The sequence below is a fragment of the Schistocerca serialis genome, chromosome 1 (assembly GCF_023864345.2).
Source record: "Schistocerca serialis cubense isolate TAMUIC-IGC-003099 chromosome 1, iqSchSeri2.2, whole genome shotgun sequence".
In the NCBI taxonomy this organism is placed as follows: domain Eukaryota; kingdom Metazoa; phylum Arthropoda; class Insecta; order Orthoptera; family Acrididae; genus Schistocerca; species Schistocerca serialis.
In genome coordinates this window covers 912,837,780-912,854,708 of record NC_064638.1, presented here as the reverse complement: position 1 = coordinate 912,854,708, position 16,929 = coordinate 912,837,780, and the positions used below count along the sequence as shown (strand labels likewise).

Sequence of the window (16,929 nt, the reverse complement as noted above, 5' to 3'; positions counted from 1 at the left end):
AAAAAGTAATCACATTCATTGAAAAAAAAATGGTTCAAGTGGCTCTGAGCACTATGGGACTTAACAGCTGTGGTCATCAGTCCCCTAGAACTTAGAACGACTTAAACCTAACAAACCTAAGGACATCACACACATCCATGCCCGAGGCAGGATTCGAACCTGCGACCGTAGCAGTCGCACGGTTCCGGACTGCGCGCCTAGAACCGCGAGACCACCGCGGCCGGCTCATATTCATTGAAAATAATTACTATGAAAGGCAATGTTTGCTACATTCCCATCTATAACCTTTTCCGGAAAATTTTCTACGCACACCCTGTTTTTATTTGAGGTTTCGACCCTTCACTGTGTCATCATCAGTACACTACAATCAAAAACGCGAAACAAACGCTATTAATTGGAATAAAATTGAATTTTCATAACCTGCAGCCACGTGCAACAGAGTTCTTACGTTATAGATTATACTGCCCTTAAATATAAATAAAATCGACAATTACATTCAACTAGTACTTTGAAATGAGCGCCGACCGGGGTGACCGAGGGGTTCTAGGCGCTACAGTCTGGAACCGCGCGACCGCTACGGTCGCAGGTTCCAATCCTGCCTCGGGCATGGATGTGTGTGATCTCCTTACGTTACTTAGGTTTAAGTAGTTCTCTAAGTTCTAGGGGACTGATGACCTCAGAAGTTAAGTCCCATAGTGCTCAGAGCCATTTGAACCATTTTTTGAAATGAGCGTGGACAAATCTTAGGTCTTGAAACATAGTGCTCTGAAGGATAAATGAAAATATTATGAAATAATATTTCAATATTATTGAAAATCTAAGAATAAAATTTTCGTGTGCATCGTCAGTCTCACACGTTTAAGATAGTAGCTTGTGATGAAATTGGTTTCTTAGCGACCCATTACAAGATTTTGAACTGGCACATAGTTTAAATGCGAAGTCCCCTGGTGAGCGTAGAAACAACGACAGCAATCCACTAGTATCGGTGGTGGTGAAGATGATGGCACTTTCTTCTGAGGATACGCCTAGGTCGTTCGCAGACAGACTGATAATTTGTCTCGACTTGTTCGAAATGAGGCACGCGAAACTACTACAGAATTAAAATCAACTATGAATATTCTGTCGGTACCTGGAGGAAGAGACATATTACAAACTTAAATACGCAGTATTAATGTTCTACAGTAATTTTTATTTTAAACTTCGTTATCAACCCCTCATTAAAACCGCAATTTCAAATAGCTTCAAGATATCTCCATATTTACAGGTTGTATGTACATTCTTAAGTAACACGTAACGCACATAGCAAAAAGTTTGGGATATTTCTGGTAAAGTAAGGGATAAAACGTAGCAAGATTGTGAAATCGTGTAGTATTAACTGCATATATATTCTAAACCTGAAGACCGAGGGATAAAATGACTATGCCTTCTTTCCACGGAGAATCATTGTAAAACTCCGACGATCTACTGTACAAATGTTACTGCGTCTGTTACAAAGTTATTACAGCAATCTAAGCAAATACTAAAAAAGAAGTGATTGGTTGCGGTGGCAGCCACGTAGACACCACAATCGCACACAGAATACTTTGGTTTGTGGTTCATACGGAAATAGAGTGTCACGAGAGAAGGTAACGATGCTTTATTAACCAAGGACTTCTGGCAACCACGAGAAATAAATATGGAAAGCAGTGTGCGCAAATCACAATATGTGTTAGTGGTTTGAGTGGATGAAAGAACACATTAGTCTTTCGTCCAGGACTGTCATATGTTTGACAAAGCTGGTGCGGCGTCTGGCCCCACAAGTGGTTCTTCCTCATAGACTGTGGTCCTCCTGTTTGTTATAATTAAGGATTTGCTTCCTACAGTCAAGTACTGGAAAACGAGCCGAAGACCGTTCTGGTATTTTTACAGGGAAAAAGAGACGAAGCTGGAAAAGAATATGGTGTGTCAAAAACATTTCCAGTTTTGAGAAATTGGTACAAAAAACGTTCTAAAATATGTATAGAAGATGTCTTTTAATTAAATTTTTCGGATTACCATCTGAGTTACAGTTTATTCCTATTGCGATATTTTGATGTTTTGTACCGTCACCATGGCGAAACCTCGCATTATGACGAAGCTAATGCTGTGATGATAACACGAGAAGATTTTGGCACTGAAGTTCGCCGAGAAAATTGGTACATGCGTAAAGAACTACAAGCAAATTTAGTTGTCTTGACGCCAATAAAAGAAGAAGTTACATAATGGCAGTCAGCTGATGGACGACCACTTTCAGATGATACCTCCTATTGCAACTGGTACCGTACCAATAACAGGTACGTAGGAAATAGGAAGTTGTCAAGGAACTCAAATTGTGGCCAATTATCATCATGATAGACAGCCACTACAAGAGTCATATCTTGGGTGTCTGTCATACTGGTTATGCTTTGGGCATATTTTGAGCGCCTTCACAATTTTCAGTCTGCTGTGCACCTATTACTAGTTGCGTCTCACAACGGGCTTCATGATATAGTCACATGTTTTATCTTAGTTAAATAATCGTACATCACATTTACATTGAAATAATCCCTTTTGTTTTACTTATAAATCTAATGTTAACACTTTCATCTCTGGAAGTGGAGATACTTCGCAGGTATTGTTTATATTGGTATCGATATCGGAATATGCGAGTAAGACGCAAAAAGCAAGTTTAGCTATTTCATAATTTATTCCAGCTGCCGGAACAAAGTCATAGTTCGTTTAATGGAAGTGCCAGTTAGAAAAAGGTCACAGGGTATCAAGCAATTTCAGCCGAAATTGTCATTGACAAGTGAAGTTAAGTTTCATTATTCCGTTACAAGAAGCCTTTGTGCAACTTGTAAGATCTGTTATTTCCAGTTAAGCAGACAAGCAGTGCTTAGTAATTCACTACCAGTAAAGTGTTCACACCTGAATCTTGAAAGAAACGAATCCCATGTATAAAACAGCACCGAACGTTTGGGCACTTTACAACTGAGTTAATAAGTTAAATATGTGGCGTTAAGCACGTAAGCGAGAAAAGTGCGATTTTTCCTAAATATGGAATTGTGCACCATACACTGTGTTGTTGAGGTGGTGGGTCTAGAACAGGATAAGTAAGAGAGTATACCTGCTGTTTCTGCTTTTTGTGCATTGTGAGTCACATTTTTTATCTTTCTTATATACCATTTCATCGCATTTACACTAAAGTAATTCCTTTTGTTTTATTCCTAAATATAATATTAACTTTTTTCATCTCTAGAAATGGAGGTACTCTGTAGATTCGCTAATTTAAAATATTTGAGCCAACAAAATTTCACTGCACCACATACTTGCCTTTATACACTACTGGCCATTAAAATTGCTACACCAAGAAGAAATGCAGATGATAAACGGGTATTCATTGGACAAATATATTATACTAGAACTGACATGTCATTACATTTTCACGCAATTTGGGTGGATAGATCCTGAGAAATCAGTACCAGAACAACCACCTCTGGCCGTAATAACGGCCTTGATACGCCTGCGCATTGAGTCAAACAGAGCTTGGATGGCGTGTACATGTACAGCCGCCCATGCACCTTCAACACGATACCACAGTTCATCAAGAGTAGTGACTGGCGTATTGTGACGAGCTAGTTGCTCGGCCACCATTGACCAGACGTTTTCAATTGGTAAGAGATGTGGGGGATGTGCTGGCCAGGGCAGCAGTCGAACATTTTCTGTATCCAGAAAGGCCTGTACAGGACCTGCAACATGCAGTCGTGCATTATCCTGCTGAAATGTAGGGTTTCGCAGAGATCGAATGAAGGGTAGAGCCGTGGGTCGTAACACATCTGAAATGTAATGTCCACTGTTCAAAGTGCCGTCAATGCGAACAAGAGGTGACCGAGACGTGTAACCAATGGCACCCCATACCATCACGCCGGGTGATACGCCAGTATGGCGATCATGAATACACGCTTCCAATGTGCGTTCACCGCGATGTCACCAAACACGGATGCGACCATCATGATGCTGTAAACAGAACCTGAATTCATCCGAAAAAATGGCGTTTTGCCATTCGTGCACCCAGGTTCGTCGTCGAGTACACCATCGCAGGCGCTCCTGTCTGTGATGCAGCGTCAAGGGTAACCGTAGCCACGGTCTCCGAGCTGATGGTCCATGCTTCTGCAAACGTCGTCGAACTGTTCGTGCAGATGGTTGTTGTCTTGCAAACGTCCCCATCTGTTGACTCGGGGATCGAGACGTCACCGCACTATCCGTTACAGCCATGCGGATAAGATGCCTGTCATATCGACTGTTAGTGATACGGGGCCGTTGGGATCCAGCACGGCATTCCGTATTAGCCTCCTGAACCCATCGATTCCATATTCTGCTAACAGTCATTGGATATCGACCAACACGAGCAGCAGTGTCGCGATACGATAAACCGCAATCGCGATAGGCTACAATCCGACATTCATCAAAGTCGGAAACGTGATGGTATGCATTTCTCTTCCTTACACGAGGCATCACAACAACGTTTCACCAGGCAACGCCGGTCAACTGCTTTTTGTGTATGAGAAATCGGTTGGAAACTTTCCTCATGTCAGCACCACCGGCGCCAAGCTTGTGTGAATGCTCTGAAAAGCTAATCATTTGCATATCACAGCATCTTCTTCCTGTCGGTTAAGTTTCGCGTCTGTAGCACGTCATCTTCGTGATGCAGCAATTTTAATGGCCTGTAGTGTACCTGATGATGGCGTAACTGCCGAAAACTGATTCGTGTAGCAAATAATAAACACTGTAGAAAATTGCGCCAGTGTTGAGTGGGTTTCATTTATAAGGCATAAAATGTTCTACCAGGAATCAATGAAATAAACGGTACTAATAAAAGCGCCGCTGTGTTGCAGGCAGAAGGCAGCAAAGCAAGCAACCTCAGCAGCAGCGAGGAAGACAGTAGCAGTAGCAGTAGCAGCAGCAGCAGCAGCAGCAGCAGTGGCAGCAGCGGAGGACGAAGCCGTCGCGAGATCTCGTCCGCCTCCGAGTCCGGAGTGCCGGTGATCGATGAGAGCTACGGCGCTCCCCTGCCCAGGGCGCACAACGCCACCTCGCTTCGGCTCTACGAGACGCTGGTCGGCGCAGGCGGGCCCACGCTGCCCCCAACAGACAGCCCCATCAAGAAGCACCACAGGTAGGCGCACGGGCGTTCAGCACCGTGCAGGCGAGGCACGAGTCAGCTCGGCGCCGAGACAGGGCCGGGCGTAGCGTGGGTCTCATCGCACCCTCTGACTTGACTGCGTCTTGTAGGCAACTCGACTACAGTATTTTTACACACGTACATATTTGGTGGGCTGTTTCCGTCTGTTTAAAATACAAATGAAATAACTATGTAACCAGCCACTAAACACTTTTTTTAAATCTTCGACGCATTCCGGTGTCTTCAGGTCATCATCAGATGGTAGTTACTGTATTTGGCTCAGATACATAGCTCCTCGGAAACCAACGGAAACCAACGATGTCAAAATACCGAAAATATTTTTTTCAGTTGCATAATGCCTTTGGTGAACTGGTGAGAAGCAATAGCCCATTAAATTTCACGCATGCAGCCGCACAAGTAAAATTTATTCCACTGATATTTCGGCGGTGTATCGACCAGCCATCTTCAGAGTGAGTACTCTGAAGATGGCCGGACGATATGCTGCAGAAATATCACTGGAAGAAATTTTATTTGCGCGGCTGCGTGTCCGAAGTTTAATGGACTATTCATTACGCCGCGAAAAGTCGAAAATGCACAGTGAGAAGCAATGTTTTGGAACTGATGTGGCATCTTCTTTGTATGTTGTTTACAACTTCACCTGAGGTCAAAAAAATGTTCAAATGTATGTGAATTCCTAAGGGACCAAACTGCTTAGGTCATCAGTCCCTAGACTTACACACTACTTACACTAATTAAACTAACCTATGCTAAGAACAACACACACACACACACACACATACACACACACACACACACGCCCGAGGGAGGACTCAAATCTCCGGCGGGAGGGGCTGCGTAGTCCGTGACATGACGCCTCAAACCGCACGGCCACTCCTCGCGGCACCTGAGATCTTACAAGCATTTTGTAACCCCCGACTTACTGACATATTAAATCATAAGACGAAAAACGACGGAGGCATAATAAGTGAAAAATCTTTAACATTCTGATTTACAGAGATGTTACATCGTAAGATGAAAACACATCCAGTGCTCTGAAAGCCAGGAAACGTTAGATATTGTACTTGTAACATATCTGATAAAGTTTGTAAACAGTGAATGTGTAAGCTCAAATGCAGCTCTTTCTATGAAAGTGCACAGTGAAGATGTATAGGACTGCACGTATGCCATAGCAGTATCAAAGTATTTCTTCGTATTAAACAGTCAATAGCATTGTGTAATAAAAGCGATAAACTTAAATCATTCTAGATATCTGCACGTCGTTGCTTTACGAGGATCTATGTCTCTGACCTTAAAATCGGAACTGCGATTTGATGAAGAAGCAAAGCCTCCGCAACGCGTCGAAAATAGTTTATTTTTAATGATTGGTTATGTTTGTATTTATACTTTGACTACAATATACTGAGGATGACAATCAATGAAGTCAGCAAGGCACAATATAGCGAATTGTTTTTCATTCCTCTGTCCTGCGGCAACGGCCTTGCTGCAGTGGATACACCGGTTCCCGTCAGATCACCGAAGTTTAGCACTGTCGGGCGTGGACGGGACTTGGATGGTTGACCATCCGGGCCGCCACGCGCTGTTGCCATTTTTCGGGGTGTACTCAGCCTCATGTTGCCAATTGAGGAGCTACTCGACCGAATAGTAGCGGCTCCGGTCAAAGAAAACCATCCCAACGACTGGGAGAGCGGTGTGCTGACCACACGCCCCTCCTATCCGCATCCCCATCTGAGGATGACACGGCGGTCGGATGATCCCGATGGGCCACTCGTGGACTGAAGACGGAGTGTCTCTGTCCAGCGGTACAGCAGCGAGTTCAGTAATACGTAAAAGAGAATGACTTGCAAACTGACATTCACGCAGCATAATGGGAGTGCCTCGTGATATTCTTTCTCAGTACATTCTGAGAGAGAAGATGGTCTTTTTCTAGCCATAAATTGGAACTTATATGAATTAAACTCGCATTTCTTACGTTTACAATTTAGCTTCTTCTGATCCTAAGCAGATAAAGTATCTAGACCATAACAGATTTGTTCCTATTCAAGCATCTAACGCAATAAATTTATAAAATTTACATCTCATATTCGTTCCATTTAATTAAAAAAATGTATTGTAAATACTTCATGTGTTTGCTTGTTTGCATCTAGGAAAAAAGTGAGATATAGGGGTATGCGAATGTTTCAAACGTACGTTGGTGCTCCCCAAAGGAAAAGAGGTTGAGAAAGGTGGCTAAGAGTGATGTATGGTCTTCTTGGGTGACGGTGGTGTGGAGAGGGGGGCAGGGGGGGGAGAGGATCAGTCGAACTCTGGCTCATGCTACCTTCACTGCTACTGGCTTAGCGTTACCTAGTGGAGGTACTTTCGCAGGCGCAATACAGAAACCTTTAGTACTGTAAAGATAAGGAAAACGAATTTTTCTGAAGGGATATAGGTACTCTTCAAGTACTTTCACACACACACACACACACACACACACACACACACACACACAGTAGTTTGATATTTATTCTGTGGGACTTGCCTCTAATTAAAATGAAAATGGTACCCACGCCAGGTTCTGGCAAAGTAAGCAGATTTCGGAATTGGATATTCCCTTAGAAATATTGCCGACCGAGACTTCCTCTGTCCATTTCTAGTTCGCTTGGTATTTGGCAAAAAGTCCCTGACTTTACATGGGTCACTACCCGAACAGCCTTTCCACCTAGAGAATGAGAAGAATTAAAAAACCATTTTTCATATCCCAATAATTTTGTACAGAGAAGAAGGTTGGTTAATATAATGTAGCGGGAAGATGTTGGTGTCTCTCTAGCATCTGCGACATAAGACACCGCAGATACAACATTGGCAAAGAAAATGGATTGGTGCGCATTCCGGTGACGAGAGTGTTAGGAAAGAACTAGTTTTATTTCCTGGATGGATGATACTCCCCTTGTACATGACTGTCGAGAACAATTGTTGACAAGCAAAAGTGGTTGAGACAGTAATTAAAGGTTCGTGAGGATTGCAATATTGGCGGGATGAGGTATCTTTTCAGAATAGGACGGAAAGCTCGTGGCAAGTAGTACTTGTTGGTAATGGTCTCAGCAGGCAGGTGGTGAGAGAGGAAGAGTGAGTTTTCCTCGTATTCCTATATCCCTCGTATGTACAAGTTTAATGTAACTTAGATGAGCTAAAGTATACGTCATTAAGGATCCAGTAGCAAATTCTAGATTTGGTGCAGCAGATGGCTTCCAAATGTTTATGTCGCTTTATTCTGAGATAGCACTGATTGCACATCAATTGTCGAGCTTTTGTAACCTGACTCATAGAGCCAGTAGGGCAAGAGACCTAATCACACCGTTCTTTCAGTGTTTCTGTGTTGTTTAACAAAGAGTGAAGGAGGCCAGAATACTATTGTGAAGTATCAGGAGCATGTTGATGGTGCTTCAACTGCAGAAAAGGCGTTAAATGCCTGCTCGTCGCTTGGGAGGCCGCTTTCTTCATACTTGGGGGCGAACGCTGCAAACAGCTCCGTAATCGACGGCGTCCCTGGCCGTCGGTGCGCGGGATACCCGGTTAGCCTCGATGTCTGAAAACAGCGGGCGAGATCTCCGGTCACTCAGAAGGCGCCCGTTGTGGCAGAATTAGGTTGTAACCAGACGCCCACGTGGCCGTTCCGCTGCGGCCTAACCTCACTTACGCAAAAGGCGTCGTCCCCATTTTTAAAGACTTAAATCAGTGTCAGTGACAGGCTAATTCACTCATAATACGTCGATGGTCTACATATTAAGGCGACAAGAATTCGTCATCATAGTAGACAACGCTGCACTATCTAATGCCACAGTCCATCACTCAAAATATTCAGTCACAGGAAAACGTTGGCAGTGACAGGTATTTCATAATGTACTTAAAACCTTTGGCAGATATAGCTCCACAGAATTGATCACCAACACGAATGTTTTTTAAGGATCCGGGAGAGATGTGCCGGCCGCTGTGACCGAGCGGTTCTAGGGGCTTCAGTCCGGAGCCGCGCTGCTGCTGCGGTCGCAGGTTCGAATCATATCTCGGGCATGGTTGTGTGTGATGCCCTTAGGTTAGTTAGGTTTAAGTAGTTCTAAGTCTAAGGGACTGATGACCTCAGATGTTAAGTCCCATAGTGCTTAGAGCCATTTGAACCATTTTTTGAGAGACGTGTCTCGACTAAGATCATGCTTTCTTCAGTCGACGCATTCGGGAGGACGACGGTTCAATCCCGTCTCCCACCATCCTGATTTAGGTTTTCCGTTATTTCCCTAAATCACTGCAGGCAAATGCCGGGATGGTTCCTTCGAAAGGGCACGGCCAATTTCCTTCCCCATCCTTCCCTCACCCGAGCTTGCGCTCCGTCTCTAACGACCTCGTTGTCGACGGGACGTTACACACTAATCTCCTCCTACCCTCCTCTTCAGTCGAAAGTTTGGTAGGGGTAGCTGTGCTTCGTGTTGTTACCAGTCATCCAATATCTTACCTCGTTCCTGGAAGGAACGCGGTAGAAATGATTGTATGCCACCGAACTTGCCCTTACCTCTCTTATCCTATTCAAATGGCTCTGAGCACTATGGGACTTAACATCTGAGGTCATCAGTCCCCTCTTATCCTATTCCTACGAGAAACGTTCGATAGATAGTAGCATCATATTTCAATCGGTGGCGAATATTTTTTTATTTAAACATACCTACAGCGTTTCGCGAAGTTGTTGTTCCACATATACTATAGAATCGAGGTAGCCGAAAAGCTGAAGAAAAAAAAAAACAGAATATGGCCCGCTAAAATGCTTCGTGTCTTCTCCTTCCTGTCTTTATTACGATTTTTTAGAGGGTCACAATTGACAGGTTTCTGCTCGTCGTTAGTGTGGCATTTATTTTGAGGACAGATAAGTCCCTTACTATTCTGTGTTTGGAAAAAAAATGTTCAAATGTGTGTGAAATCTTATGGGACTTAACTGCCTAGGTCATCAGTCCCTAAGCTTACACACTACTTAACCTAAATTATCCTCAGGACAAACACACACATACGCCCATGCCCGAGGGTGGACTCGAATTTCCGCCGGGACCAGACGCAAAATCCATGACTGCAGCGCCTAAGACCGCTCGGCTAATCCCGCGCGGCTCTGTGTTTGAAGTTTGGGTCTGTGCCGTAGAACTTTCGTGAAAACGTCAGGATAAAATCGACAGAAGAGTTTCGGATTAATATGTAATGATCAATTTCTTTAATACAGCTGTTACACAGGGCAGAATAATGGTTATAGAATAGATAAATCACAAATGTGGACTGGCGCTGGCCGCTGTGTGTCTGATTGGCCAGCAATGTAATCGCTGTGCGCCGTTTTTTCATTTCCTTTTCGACGCTGCCGGAGGTCCTCGCATTCAGTCGGCACTGTGCTTCTAGGCTTTTTGGATTCCTACGACATGGATGGAAGCTGAAGCTTTTTGGATTCAGCTCGATGCTAGTTTCCTCTGGCTTGTGTTTTCTATAATTCCGTTCACATGTAAGAGTCATATGGGAGGACATCTTTCATTATTTTGTAATTTTCAATTTAATACCGAGTTTCACTTAGATTCCGGAGAATATTTTTATTGTCTCACTTTATTTCCTAGTAGTTTTTTGCAAGCTCTTCTTAACGACACTCTAATCCATGTCCTAGCTACATTCGTTTACAAGCTACACCAATTTATATGATTAGAAAAGGATAATTCGCAACAATCACGTGCACGCATTTACTCAGGCAAAACAAGTACTGCGGTATAGCCACGTACATACACGAGCAATCCATTGTGGGCTAAGCATTTTTTACGTATTGTTAGTCCCGTAGTTATTAGCGATTCAAATCTGACAATATTTTGTCACACAAGAAAATTAAATCGAGTAAATGGAAGTTTACACGTCAACATCGGTATAGTCATAGGAATTCTGTACTGCGGTCTGTCGTAACAAATCAACGCTTTTCATTGCCTGCAGCAGTTACTTTCCTCATTCTATCCGCATCATTTAGCCGTTCAAATCCCATGTCATAGGAATCACTATTTAGTCATTCGCAGATTCTTTCGTCATCTACGTTTTCTCAACCAGAAATTTGTATGCTATATGAAAATACTCGTACTGACTATAGCAAGATATTTTATGTCCCTTTTTTTACTTTTCAAAAATCAGCAGATTACGCATGATAATTCGCACACAGATAATCGAGAGTTTGCTGTATTTTACTAATAGTGAAAAGCCTCACAAAAATCGCAGCGAGGTTGGTCAGTGAACCAGGCCATCCGTCCATCGAGAAGCACTGGGCTAAGGATTGGGCCCTTAGTTCCGGGACTTTAATAGTGTAGGAGCGTAGCTTTGAGTAAATGTGCACCAGGCGACGTCAGCGATCAACGAGACCTCGGCGACCACCCCGCGACGCGACGCCGGCTCGGTAACCCACTTGGACAGGTTGCGAAGCTCAGAGACGGCGCTCCATAGCCCTGTCTGAACCGCCCTGGCCATACATAGCGCACAGCCCGCCACCACGAGCGTGACTCAGCCGGCTCGCAGCACAACCCGTCCTCGACCTCACGCTTTCTCACAGCAACACACACACACACACACATACACACACACACACACACACACACACACACACCTCTACATATCTCAACGATTTCCCTGAGGTTTCCACCGAGTAAATACCCGCTATTTGCCATCCCGTCGCATAAACTACTGTACGTAGGAAATGCTCGTGCTGAGTTTACCTCAACATCTGAACTTCATTTAGAGCTTCTAGTTTTCTGCTGGACGCAGCTCCCAGCATAAGAGGTGTCTTGTCGACATGTCAGTAGGCGAAAGTACGACAAACTGCGGCGCATTCATGTCACACTACCTCTTGTTACCATTACTAGTGATGTTAACTCATGAGAACGTCTACAGCTCCATTCCACACAGTGATGTCTTATACCTCTGTCGCTTGTTGGGAGGGTGGTAAATTCTAGTGAATGGGGATTTATCACAAAGGGAGTCCCACAGGGTTCATTTTTGGACCCCCTGCTGTTCCTTATTCATGTGAATGACCTCTCACTTAACGTTCAGCAAGCAGAACTAGTACTTTTTGCAGATGAGACGAGTGTTATAATAAATCCCATTCCAGAAAAAGCAGCTAAAGATATTGTTAAGAAAGTCTTTCAAAGAATTATTAAGTGGTTCTCAGAAAATGGACTCTCCCTTAATTTTGAAGAAACTCATCATATTCAGTTCTGTACACCGAATAGATGTAGCATATGAACAGGGCTCAGTTAACATGGTAGATTTCTCCAAGTTTTTGGCTGTTCACATTGATGACAACTTGAACTGGAAGAAGCATATTACTGAGCTTCTCAAACAATTAAGTTCAGCGTCTTTCGCTCTTCATGTAATCGCTAGTCTTGGTAATAAACAGATCAGCCTCCTAACGTACTTTGCACATCTCCACTCAATAATGTCTTACGGAATAGTTTTCTGGGTAACTCACCACTTAGACATAAAGTACTGATTGCACAAAAGAGAGCAGTGAGAATAATTAGTGGTGTTCACCTAAGGACGTCATGAAGGCACCTATTCAAGGAGTTAGGTATTTTAACTGCACCATCAGAGTAAATATATTCGCTGATGAAATTCGTTGTAAATGATCCATCTCAATTGGCGACGAACAGTGACGTTCATACGTACAACACTAGAGGGAAAAATAACCTTTCCTATCCGTTATTGAAGCTGTCAGTTGCTCAAAAAGGAGTACATTATTCAGCAACAAAAATCTTTGATCATTTGCCCAACAATATAAAGTCTCTGGCAGGTAGCAGATCAAGTTTTAAATCTAGCTTAAAATCATTTCTTTTGGACAACTCCTTCTATACCATGGACGAGTTTGTTTCAGAACTGGCAAAAAAAAAAGTTGTACCTCTAAATGTAGTTGCATGTGTAGAACTAAAAATTTCAGTAATATTAACATTGGCACTATTCATGTCTGTATATACATCTTGTAATCTGACTTGTTCCACATCATATCGATAAAATAATCGTAAAAATGATCTACGGAACATGACATAACTAAACTAAAACCAAACTAAACTAAACTTCCTCCTTCCGTGTTCCAGTCGCGAAAGTTGCTGCTCGTAAACTCTGTACTAGTTCAAATTACTCTGAACCTTCTTGATACTTTCGCGAGATATAAGAGCATTTTGATTAGTGATCAAAAATTCCTCGGTCCCAGGTTTGAACCCCACCACGGCTTAAATTTTGAATAAAGATCATCAGCAATGGCGGCCGAAGACTTTCGGCATAAGAAGTCAGCCTCATTCAGCCAACGGCCCTGTCAGAGAGGGCGGAGGAGCGGGTAGAGGTTCAGGGCACTCTCCTCTCTTGTCCTTGGGATTGGAAACTGCCCCCTAAAGACGGAAGAATCATCAATTATCAGCGGCGTGAGGATGCAAAAGGCAATGGAAACCCCCTGTATTAAAGACACATAATGCGTATCAACAGGGCATGTAGCCTGTAACAGAAAAACTGTCAAGGGGGATGTGACCACAAGAAAAAGATTGAATAACCAACGAAAGGATAACGTTCAAAGAGTTGGGTAGTGGAATGTCAGAAGTTTGAATGTGGTAGGGAAGCTAGAAAATCTGAAAAGGGAAATTCTAATGCTCAGAGAATAACTTCCATGGTACTAGAGGGAGCTGTAGATGTAAAAACCGTAGAGCAAGAGAGGGATTGGAATACTCCCAGCAAATAATTGAGGACGTAGGTCGCAAATGTTACTACTAGTTGAAGAGGATCGCACACGAAAAGAATTCGTGGCGGACCGCAACAAACTAGGCGAAGACTGATGACAAGAAAAGGGGGAGAGGACGAGGTGTGTTCAGGAAGTTTTCTTTTCTCGGCGATTTTCGGTTGAAAAAATGCGGAATTTGTTTTGGGATATCGTGGAATATTTCCGCTTCAGCCCATATAGTTTCTTGAAGTTCCAATAGGTGGCGACGCTATACATATCCTTCCAAATGGTGTGTCTAACGAATGTGCGTTACTAGCAGACAGCTGTCATTGTGTTTCTTTTGGCGGAAAACTAGAGCATCACAGATATTCATAGGCGCTTGCAGTATGCCTTCGGAGACCTGGTAGTGAACAAAAGCACGGTGAGTCGTTGGCCGAGGGGTCTGTCATCATCGCAATAAGGTCTTAAAAACCTGTTCAATCTTTCACATGCCGGCCGGCTGCACACAACTGTACTCCTGCAATGTTGGAACGTGCGAACACTCTCATTACATGAATATGAAGATGGTATCTGCTCTTTTGGACATGTCCGAAGAATGAAATGATAATTAAATCAAGACCTTAAGCTGTCGACAGGCGTTGATATACATCAACGGCGACAGTTGAAAATGTTTGCCCCGACCTGGACTCGAACCCGGGATATCCTGCATACATGGCAGACGCTCTATCCATCTGAGCCACCGAGGGCACAGAGGATAGTGCAACTGCAGGAATATATCCCTCGCACGCTCCCCGTGAGACCCACATTCCCCACTTAATGTCCACACACTACATTCGTAGTGTCCCAGCCCATTACACTCATTACTCGTGGCAAACAATCTTACCGACTCCCGTAAGAGGTCGGGCAATGCGAGTGCATCCACACAGAAGAAGAAGGTCAGTGGCCGGTTAGTCTTAACTGTATGCAGATGGTATCTGTTCTTTCGGACATGTCTCACGGGGAACGTGCAAGGGATAAATCCCTGCAGTCACACTATCCTCTGTACCCTCGGTGGCTCAGATGGATAGAGCGTCTGCCATGTAAGCAGGAGATCCCGGGTTCGAGTCCCGGTCGGGGCAGACATATTCAACTGTCCCCGTTGCTGTATATCAACGCCTGTCAACATCTTAAGGTCTTGATTTAATTATCATTTCACTCTCATTAGAGGTGATCAACGGATCACATTTCAACTCCTCGCTTCACAACTAGACTTCTCTGTCGGTAGTGCTAACACACTCGTCCACCCGTTGGGGTACTCAGAGGTGTGTGCCCATTGGTTTCCTCGCCACCTAACAGAAGACAATAAAAAGCAACGAAGGACTCTGTGTCGAAGTGCTTGCGCTTAACGAAGCTGATCGTGAGATTTATTTGTCGAACAACGTCACAGGCTGGTTGATCACTTCGAACTGGAAACAAAACGACAATCCACTGAGTGGCCCCACACCGCCTCTCCTCCGAAAAAAAATTTCGAAGCTGCACCCGCAGCCGCTGAAGTCGAGGCGACGGCCTTCTGGGACTATGAAGGGGTTTTTCTGTTTGTTGTCGTATCTCATGGTGCAATGATCAACTCTGTTGTGTTTGTGCTACACTCAGGAAACTACTGCAGCCTGTTCGTCGCCACAAAAATGCAAACCAAATTCTCCTTCTCCACGATAATGCAAGGCCTCACACAAGTTTGTGCACCCGAGAGGAGCTCACAAAACTCCATTGGACGTTGTTCCCCATCCATCTCCCGGATCTCGCACCTTCCATATGTTCGGCCGAATGAAAGATGCGCTCCGCGGGAAGCGGTATGTGGATGATGGGGAGGTTGTTGATACAGCAAGGCGTTGGCTCTGATGTCGACGAGTGGAGTAGTAGCATGCGGACATACGGCCCTCCTTATAAGGTGGCGTAAGGCCATCACATTGAACGGAGATTATGTTGAAAAATAGGCTTTTGTAGCCGAAAGAGTGGAGAAGAATATGGTGTGTTGGAATCTTGAATAAAATCAGCTGCTTTCAGAAAAAAAATGTATTACTTACTGAACAAAGCTCGTACATTGGAAGGAGCAATATATTTTACTCTTTTAGGAAAATACTCTCTCAGGACGTTGGTAGCAAACAACGTCGTGATGCACAGTGCCTCTCCTGCAGCGTCTGCTATTGGAGTTGAATGATCAACTCTGCGACGAGTTCCAACTTACTAGACGAACCTGTGGCGAAGCTTGCTGCTCTTCTTTCAGTCCTCTCTGTTTCTTCTATCAGTCCTACCTGGTAAGGATCACAGGCTAAGGACCAATACAAACATTGGTCGAGCTAGAGTTTTGTAATCTACCTCCTACGTGGGTAAATTACGGTTACTGACGATTCTTCCAATGAATCTCAGCCACAGGGTGTTTGTCTTTCCTACGATGAGTTAGGTATTGTAGTACCACTTTAAATCGCTCCGCTAGCCTATCCCCAGATATTTAATGGGAGGCAATTTAATTGTTCGGCAATCGTGTAATTAAACAATACTAAAATTACTAAAAACACTTCACAAAATTTTGTCACCGAATATTGAAACCAAAATAGACGAAATGTTGATCACCCCAAAAAATTACACCGATACTTCTGGAAAACCGATCTATGACCTCATTGTGAACTAGCCCACATTACTGAATCCATCATGCCATCTTCGCTCTAGATCCTTTACTTTGTGTTTCAGATTTTCAAACTGGTGACGGCTGACTGTGGAACCACAACTAGAAAGGAAAATATAACCCACTTTCATATTTTCATTTCAATTCTGAAGTTTCTGTTCTTTCTGTCATTCTCCCATGTTTCATTCATCTTCTTCCCCTTCTTCTTTTTTTTCCTACTCTTCTTGCAGATAGTTTTCAGCAAAAAACCGCAACTGTTTAGTGGAACATGTGTTGAAATATGCCTTCGTGCTGACAGGGAACCCGGTTCTGAGTTGGCGTCTTCCTCGCTTGTCGCTA

At 43.8% G+C, this 16,929-nt stretch overlaps 1 protein-coding gene, 1 non-coding gene and 1 pseudogene across 2 annotated transcripts in view; all 3 read left to right on the top strand.

Annotated features, from left to right (window-relative positions):
- The window catches only part of LOC126412128 (uncharacterized), a 377,521-nt gene that overhangs the window by 321,480 nt on the left and 39,112 nt on the right, over positions 1–16,929 (top strand). Inside the window, exon 3 of the mRNA XM_050081573.1 lies at positions 4,893–5,173. Within this exon, the coding sequence (XP_049937530.1) occupies positions 4,893–5,173 (281 nt within the window). The remainder of the gene's footprint in view (positions 1–4,892; positions 5,174–16,929) is intronic.
- Positions 6,668–6,785, top strand: LOC126426831 (5S ribosomal RNA; annotated as a pseudogene).
- On the top strand, positions 14,973–15,046 carry Trnat-ugu (transfer RNA threonine (anticodon UGU)). The gene has a single exon. It is a non-coding gene; the product is annotated as a tRNA-Thr (tRNA).